This window comes from Triplophysa rosa, unplaced genomic scaffold, assembly GCF_024868665.1.
Source record: "Triplophysa rosa unplaced genomic scaffold, Trosa_1v2 scaffold150_ERROPOS200000, whole genome shotgun sequence".
In the NCBI taxonomy this organism is placed as follows: domain Eukaryota; kingdom Metazoa; phylum Chordata; class Actinopteri; order Cypriniformes; family Nemacheilidae; genus Triplophysa; species Triplophysa rosa.
The window spans coordinates 16,800-25,114 of record NW_026634154.1 but is presented as its reverse complement, the minus strand read 5'-3'; the positions used below and the strand labels follow the sequence as shown (position 1 = coordinate 25,114).

The 8,315-nt window shown below is 35.9% G+C and overlaps 1 protein-coding gene across 1 annotated transcript; it reads left to right on the top strand.

Moving 5' to 3' along the window:
• Positions 1-2,627: 2,627 nt before the first annotated feature.
• On the top strand, positions 2,628-4,175 carry LOC130549698 (uncharacterized). The gene is made up of 5 exons (XM_057327003.1): positions 2,628-2,702; positions 2,844-3,137; positions 3,262-3,540; positions 3,626-3,662; positions 3,738-4,175. The coding sequence occupies exons 1-5, from the start codon at positions 2,639-2,641 to the stop codon at positions 3,769-3,771; spliced, it is 708 nt and encodes a 235-aa protein (XP_057182986.1). The 5' UTR covers positions 2,628-2,638; the 3' UTR covers positions 3,772-4,175.
• Positions 4,176-8,315: the final 4,140 nt, after the last annotated feature.

Below are 8,315 nucleotides of genomic sequence, written 5' to 3'. Positions count from 1 at the left end.
AATATTAGGAAGTGATTAAACTACCATTATGGTGATGGGTGTTTGCTTTAGTTGGGCTCTTGACTCTTCTGTTAAGTTAATTTCTCTGTCAGTGCTGGTGTGTGTTTCAGAAATAACACTTGCGCATTGATTAGAAAAGAGTTCTTTAAAAGGTCAAATCGGAGTAGATTTCATAATAGGTGTCAAGTTTTAATAAAGTAAAGAATCTGTTTTAAAAAATGAGTTTGAGCCTTTTCTTACTGATGAAAATATTTCAATTCATACGTGCACAAAGATTGTGTAGAAATGAAGAACGATTTACTGACACACTTAGACATCTCATCATACAAACCTCAACAATGGTGACAATCGTCAAACTAATTCAGATAAACAGATCAACTGCAATGCATGCTGGGAGTCATGAATGAGTTTTGTACTATGATGTTACCTGTCACGGTCCCACCGTCTTGTTTATGAAATTCTAGTCGTGTGGTGGGATCGGGGCAGAGTTCTTGGGTTTTATGTGGGAAGGCCATGAGATGTTTATGTTTTTACCTCTCATGTGTTTTTCCAGTGTCTCGTCTCTGTTCCCGCCATCTCGTTTCCTCGTTATCTTTCCCTGAGTGTTTAATGTCCCACACCTGCCCCATGTAATTATCCCTCGTTTGTCTCTCCCTATTTATACCCTCATGTTTCTTTGTCTTGTGCTGTTGGATTGTACTCTGTTCTCCGTCGTGTATATGCATCATGCCAGTCATTGTTCCTGTGGTCCTGTGTTGTTGTGTTAAGATCCCTGTCCAGTCCAGTCCAGTCCAGTCCAGTCTTAGTAAGTGTTTTGTTTAGGTTGTCTAAGTCATGTTAAGTCAAGTGTTATGTTAGTTTAGTCTAGTCTAGTTTATTTTTCCTGTCTCGTTTTTTACCCCCTCGTGGGTGTTTTGTTTCAGTTTTGTCTATTGTTCAATAAATATATTCCGTTTACCCCTTCATTGCCTTTGCCTGCCTGCATCTGGGTTCTTCCTCTGTGATCCGTGACAGTTACCCAGCATGCATTGCAGCATGAAGCTTTCTTTTGTTGATTGTCACCACTGTTAAGTTTCAAACACTTATTCTTCATGTCTAATTGAGTCCATTGTTAAAATATTTTTGAGTATATTTTGTTTGTTTCTGAGGTTATGACAGTCATATCACTAGTTTGCAATATCCAATCACTCAATTTACACAGTAATAACACAACACACTCAGTGATTCATGATAATAAAATCATCAATTAGAATCCGCCACAAGATCTCTTTGTTTTTTAACAAGACAAGTGTATTTGCACACAATGTTTCAATGGTCAAAGAGAAACTAAATAAATATTCTTATGGTGAACCGCAAGAGTCAAGAGCCCAACTAAAGCGAACACTGATCACCATAATGGTAGTTTGTTGAAATGTCAACATTTTATCAAAATTAATTCAATGGTTGCTTGCTATCTGGGAGACTTTAAAGTTTTGAGTTAATGGAACTGTTTCAGTGTTAAGTACAGTTAACTCATTTTTAATGAGTAGATTGTACTGTTCAGGAATACAGTGTAAATGACAAATTACTCTAATTTCTGATAAATGTCATTCATAAATGACTCATTAATAAATGAAATCGTATTGAAATAATGCCCAAAACACACTACAAAAAGGAATTTTGTAATGGTTTTAATAGAAAAGGGTAATGGTTCAAAATTGTATTTTAATAGAAACCTAGAATTTCCTTAATGGTTTCTAAACTTTGTATTGGGTTTGTATTGTTCTTTTTTCAGCAGGTCACATGTGCATTTTGTGAGATTTGTCTCAAATTGATGGTTGTCATCTGCCACAAACACAAAGGATTAGATAAATAAACTGTTGATTCATTGAATTTTCTATGATTTCTGTTTATTTATCAGTCTATACTGTAAAATATATGTGTGATTTTAGTCATCTCTAATAGCTTATTGTATGGATTCTTTGTTTTTTAATTCAATGTTATTTCCCACACAAACTAAATGTGTACACGCATGCTGCATGTACATGGCAAAACAATTCTTCTTAATAAATGATTGTCCAGAAAAAAGATGTGCAGTGTGTCTTTCATTTTCAGATTTTCTTTTTCAGTCATTAAGTAACATGACTCTTCAGTGTGATCGCAAGAGTTCGATGTTTCCTTCCCCAAAACATTCACAAAGAGCCAAAGAGATGCTATCTAGCTGCCTCTAAAACCTCAACATCTTTTCTTATTCTTAAAGCTGTATACAATATTCTCTCTGTGAGATCTGTGTCTGTAAATGAAAAGTTTTTCAAATGTATCACCTCAGGATCTCACAAGAGTTCAGCGGTTGACAGTTTTTGACCTCTTGTGAGACATTAGTATCCTGCTCTGCACGCAAAGAGCTCGTGAATGTGAATATTTACATAAACACTGATCATTTATGTGTGAAAAAATAGACATGCATGCCAAATTACAATAAATTAGAATTGACCGCACAAATGACTTTCAATCTTGCGTCTATATTCTGTGACTGTAGTTAAATGGCAATAAGTGTTTTTTTGCTGTGGCTTAAAAATGTCACATGATGACAAAAGGGGGAAGTACTATCCCTTCTTTAGTTGAAAACTAAGATAGAGGAAGAAAATTCAATAACAAAATGGTCGCATATGGAACAGTAGCTCTTTTCTACACCCTGATCTGCTTTTGCCAGCTCATTTCAGGTGAGTTTGTTTAATGCTGTGCTTTTCGTCATGAAGTATTTATTAATCATGTTTATAGATATACAATATTGTTTTCATGTGGTTTATTTGAGGATTGTACCAGTGCCAACAATGATAATAGTTGATGTGTTGTTTGTTTAGGTACTGAATGCTATGGTAGTGGAGCAGACAATACACTTTCTGTCCAGCGTGGAGGATCAGTCACTATCCCGTGTTATTATGACAGTAAATACACACAGCAGAGAAAGTACTGGTTCTCAGACGCTGATAAAATTAAAATATTCACAAACTGTACGAATGAAACTGTGTCAGTAATTGATCATCCTGCTCAGAGTCTTTTTACTGTGACTATGAGAAACCTGACACGTGGTGGAAGCTATACTTGTGTTGTGGACAATGAATCCTTATTTGAAACCTACATCCATGTTCAACCTGGTATTGAAAAATTCTTCTTTTTAAATTACATTTTAATATCAAATGTTACAAAAATATTGTAATGTATAATCTTGTTTCTCTCTCATTCCTCATGTAAATTATGATGCCAAATGACTGTGTTCAGTTCCTGATGTGTCTGTGGTGTCCAGCAGTGTATCTGGAGATGAAGGTGGTAATATCAGTGTAAAGTGTCTCTACAGTTCTGCATATAAGAACAAACACAAACAGTGGTGCAGATATAAAGACAAGAGGTGTTACACATCCCAGAGTTCATCAGTTGAGATCAGTGATGATGAGAGAGCATCCTTCACTGTGCTGATGTCTGGACTGATGCTGGAGGATTCTGGCTGGTACTTCTGCTCTGTCGATCACCTACAAGCTCCTGTTTATCTCACAGTCACTGGTAAAACTCATTCAGCGATCAGTACTTTCTGCATACACAATAAGAAATAGCTGAAATTTTCTTTCACTTTTTCTACTTGTAATAGAAGCTGCCTCCCCAGACACCGGAACCAAGAACGGCTGGTTAGTATTCAGATTATATTGAGAATAATGTAATGCTTTAGCTGATCACGTCACTGATGTCTTTTTATGCTTCAGGTGGAGTGTTTCTGTCTGTCTCAAGACCAGATGAGTTGTGTTTAGATACATAACAGACAGGTAAAGATTTCCATTTGCATCTATAAATGTGAGGACAGATTGCTGCAGGACTCCAAATACACCGTTTATGATGTCACTGTGAATCTTGTGAGATTTCTCTTACAATGACGGTTACCATACAGCCACGAAGGACTAGATAAATAGAGAATAAATTGAGAATTAGTGTATTTTTTGTCATTGTTTTCTGCTTTTTTTTAAGTTATCAGACCAGATTTACCATTTAAATATACTTGTAATGAAAAAAGCTAATACATTGTACCTGTTTTCATTTAGCTCATTGTGTGCATTCTGTTTTTCTTTGAATTCAGCCACATTTACATACAATATGAGATATGTAGTGTAAGTTCTTCATTTTCAAGAAAATAAAAACAAAATAACGATGTCCAAACAGATCTGCTGTACAGTGAGTTTTTTTTTTTACAGAAGTTGATCAATATGAATCATTCTGACAATGACAATGATGGTGAGAATTATAGCGAGTACATTAAAGACAAGAAGTTATTTTACATTAACCAGAAACAAAAGTAATGAAGTGTGACTCATATATATTTTTTTGGTGTGGCTACCAAGATTTGCTCTGGCCACCGCTGTTAAAATGTTCTGGGTTGCCACAGCAAAGATGACAATAATGAACCAATTCAAATCAAATTTGTAGCAGTGCTATTAATACAGTTTCTATAATGTTTCTATAAATGTTCTATAATTTCTAATGTATACAGCGCACACATTCTATGCTTTTCTCATTTTATATTTGTGTTTCATCTCATGTAGCACCATGGCCCTTTAAGAAACGTTGTTTTGTTCACCAAGTGTATAAAGATCTGTGATGAGAATACAGTTTTATCTTAACAAAATGCAATTCTGGATCTAATCTGTACTAATTCTAACACTGCAATTTATTTGTCATGTGTATCAGATACAATCTCAAAACATAGTCATACTTCAGAGCTGATCAAAATGTTATGTGTGACATATGCTCTGACTCGCCTTGAAATAAATATATTGGTGCAAGATTTTAGTCAGCAAAGATTCCCATAACTTCAGAATGTTTCCATTTTTAAAATGTGTAATTCTATGTAACGTTTCTGGTAAAATGCATCATCAGGATCTCACAAGAGTTCAGTGATTGACCATTTTTGTCCTCTTGTGTGACATTAGACTGTTGCTCCACACCCATTAAGGAGCTCATGAATGTGAATACTGACACAGGGATTGATGCATGTGGCCAGAACATGCTTGCCGATTTAAAACAAGTTAGAATTTGACTTAAAGGCCCCCTAATCTAGCCCTTTTACAACATGTGATATAAATCTTAGGAGTGCACAGAATGTGTCTGTGAAGTTTCTGCTCAAAATACACCACAGATCTTTTATTATACGGTGCCCTACATGTACATTTTTGCCTGTGAGGAAAAACAGGCTGTTTTGGTGTGTGTCTCTTTAAATGCAAATGAGCTGCTGGTCTCCGCCCCATTTCAAGCAGAAAGCGCAGGGCTGTGTGAGCCGGTGCTTCCAGTAACAACAAAACTGAAGCGAATGGTCATTAAGCGAATGAGAAACTGTATCATCTTTAAACACCAAACACATTGTTTTGTATAAGTGAGAGTACATCAGACAAACGCGTTATTTGTTTAAAAACTCGTTACATCTTTAAATCCAGCACATTGCTCTTAAGTGAAAGTTAACATGACAAACGCATCATATCTATAAAATGGAAAACATGCTCTCTGTAAGTGAATGCACAAACGCGTTTTGTCTTTACAGCTTGCACATTGTTTTTATAAGTGACTATCAATGACCCATTATGAATCCGGCATTTTAATAACATTCGTTTGTGAAGCATCCCGGTGTAAAGTTTTTATTTTATTGGGGATTTAAAAAAGATGAATGGGTGGATTTTTATCATTTTATAGTGGGTTTCTGTACACACACTCCTGACACAGATATGTTCAAACTACATTGAAAAGTGCATTTTCTGGTTTAGGGGGCCTTTAAATGTATATACAGATAACTGGTGTCTATCCTGTCTGAGTTTAACCATTGAGCAATGCATGTATGAGTAGTTTGTCTGCTGTGGTTTAGAAATGTTATATGACTAAAAGGGAAGTGTCAGTGACTGAAGTCACAGTTATCAACTAAGACACAGGAAGACAAAGTTGCAAAATGGTCGCATACGGAACAGCAGCTCTTTGCTACACCCTGATCTGCTTTTGCCTCATTTCAGGTGAGATTCATGTTTATTGATATACATTCTTTTTTTTCATGTGGTTTATTTGAGGATTGTACCAGTGCCAACAATGATAATAGTTGATGTGTTGTTTGTTTAGGTACTGAATGCTATAGTGGTGGAGCAGGCAATACACTTTTTGTCCAGCGTGGAGGATCAGTCACTATCCCGTGTTATTATGACAGTAAATACACACAACAGAGAAAGTACTGGTTTTCAGACGCTGATAAAATTAAAATATTCACAAACTTTACGAATGAAACTGTGTCAGTAATTGATCATCCTGCTCAGAGTCTTTTTACTGTGACTATGAGAAACCTGACACACGGNTCCCAGAATTCAGTGCAAACACTCTGTCCAGCTACTAGTTTTTCCACACTGCTTTTCATTGATTTAAGCATTAGTCACAGACAAACACAGTGTACCTTCAAGTCTTTTAGCCCTAAATGAACCAGAGCAGATAACTGACCACCGAATTAACCCACAACCACCGCCTCATGCTACGTGTGTGCTCGTGTGGAGGTTTTCTTATAGCATCAACTCATGTAAGCAAATCAAAGCATCAAGTCAACACACAAACTCTCTATATGTAAATATTCTGGATATAAACAGAACTAACACAAAATGAAAAGTCAGAGGCAGAAATATCATGAAGAGCGACAAACTAATTTTTCATGTAAACTAAGTCAACTTAAATTACATCATTTTATTGCGGCAAATCATTAAATCCCTATACAAATGTTCAATCCGTCTGTAGATTTAGGAGCGGTTTACACAAAAAACACTCTTGGGTTCCAGTTGTTTAAAAGGGTTCATTTACAAACACTGCATTAAAAAAACTATGCGTTTAAAAGAGGAAATTTCCAAACATATAATCAACCCATCTGTGCACACACACACACCCCTCTCTGACATGGTTTCTGGTGCTGTTTACATTAGCCCGTTGTCGTACGAAAACGACATTTTAAAACAAAAACGATCCTTGTTGATACTGCCGTTTCTGCATGCGTTTCAGAATAAATCTGCATTTACACTACACTACCGAAGACGCATGTCACATGAACATTCTGACACGCTGGGCAACCACACCTGCGTATTCTAAAGTCTGTGTTTTTGTCCGTTTGCACAGAAACGCAACCCCAGAGTTTTCAAACTAAAACGGGGTCTGCAGCGATTCCAAAAGTCTACATTTTTGGGGGTCGAAAACTCCAGAGTAGTGTAAACGCCAGGCGTAACCGTAGCAAGTGTAACACGCTTTTAAAGGAAATGCACTAGTATAAAAGCTACTTACAGTTATGTTAAGAATTACTTGATAAGAAATATCAATATTTTAATATTTAAAATGCATGAAAGACGGATTGAAGTTATTTGATGGCAGAATGAGCTGTAAATCCGGTGAATGCACCTTGAGCACACTCAATAAAACTGAGATGGGAATGTCTCAGCAATTAGATTCACAGAACTTTAAAAAAAATATTTATTATAATGTTTATCACAAAAAAAGCACTTGAATAAACATGATCGCTCAGCACTGTTATCTGTGTGCCCTTGCAGATTCCTCAGACGGAGTTATTGTTCACAAACACTGAGCCGACTTTCATCCGAGCATAATGCTTGCAATTCCTCAACAAGAACATGTAAAATAATATTAACATCATAATCACATGCGGACTCGAGTGCTTAGCCTATCCATGTTCTATAAATTGGCTAATATGGGCAGTCTGCTTATTAGCGGCTTTTTCGTTCGCTCTGCGCGAGATCAAATGCGTTCTGTGGCTTGTTCTGAACTTTTTGTCCATTGCTTCCTATTTGCTTTTTTTGTTTACACACATTGCTTTGCTTTATAAATAATAAAAACATCAGGCTATCTTGTTTGTTGATCGGCTATAGGCCTACCCTAATTATAACTTGTAGGCTACTTAAATTGCGACATAATTAAAAGGTACGTTTTTTTTTTCATTCAACATCATTTAAATAAACAAATAGTGAAACATTCGTTTTTAAGCTTTTAATTAATTGTTGTTAAATATTTTAAGTTTCATGATTTCAGTGTAATAAGACACTTTTTTACTTAAATTTTATTTAATTTGATTACAAAAATTTAGTTGAACTTTAAGAGTCCTAAAAACAGACTTAAAGGAGAAAATAAAATGGATTTCATAAGGTTGTAGGCTACATATTTTAAGCCCAGGCACAGACCAGCCAAAGCAAACAAATGCTCGTCATGTCACTTCTTGCATCCGCTAAAACGATCCAGTCAGGGTTGGCGCATCAGCAAATGCAGGAATATTA

What these genes read in the sequence shown, in the direction of transcription:
- LOC130549698 (XM_057327003.1), top strand. Translation starts at nt 2,639, where the DNA reads ATGGTCGCATATGGAACAGTAGCTCTTTTCTACACCCTGATCTGCTTT. An exon ending in CTACATCCATGTTCAACCTG is followed by an intron (nt 3,138 to 3,261) that starts GTATTGAAAAAT and finishes GACTGTGTTCAG; the next exon opens with TTCCTGATGTGTCTGTGGTG. An exon ending in TGTTTATCTCACAGTCACTG is followed by an intron (nt 3,541 to 3,625) that starts GTAAAACTCATT and finishes TACTTGTAATAG; the next exon opens with AAGCTGCCTCCCCAGACACC.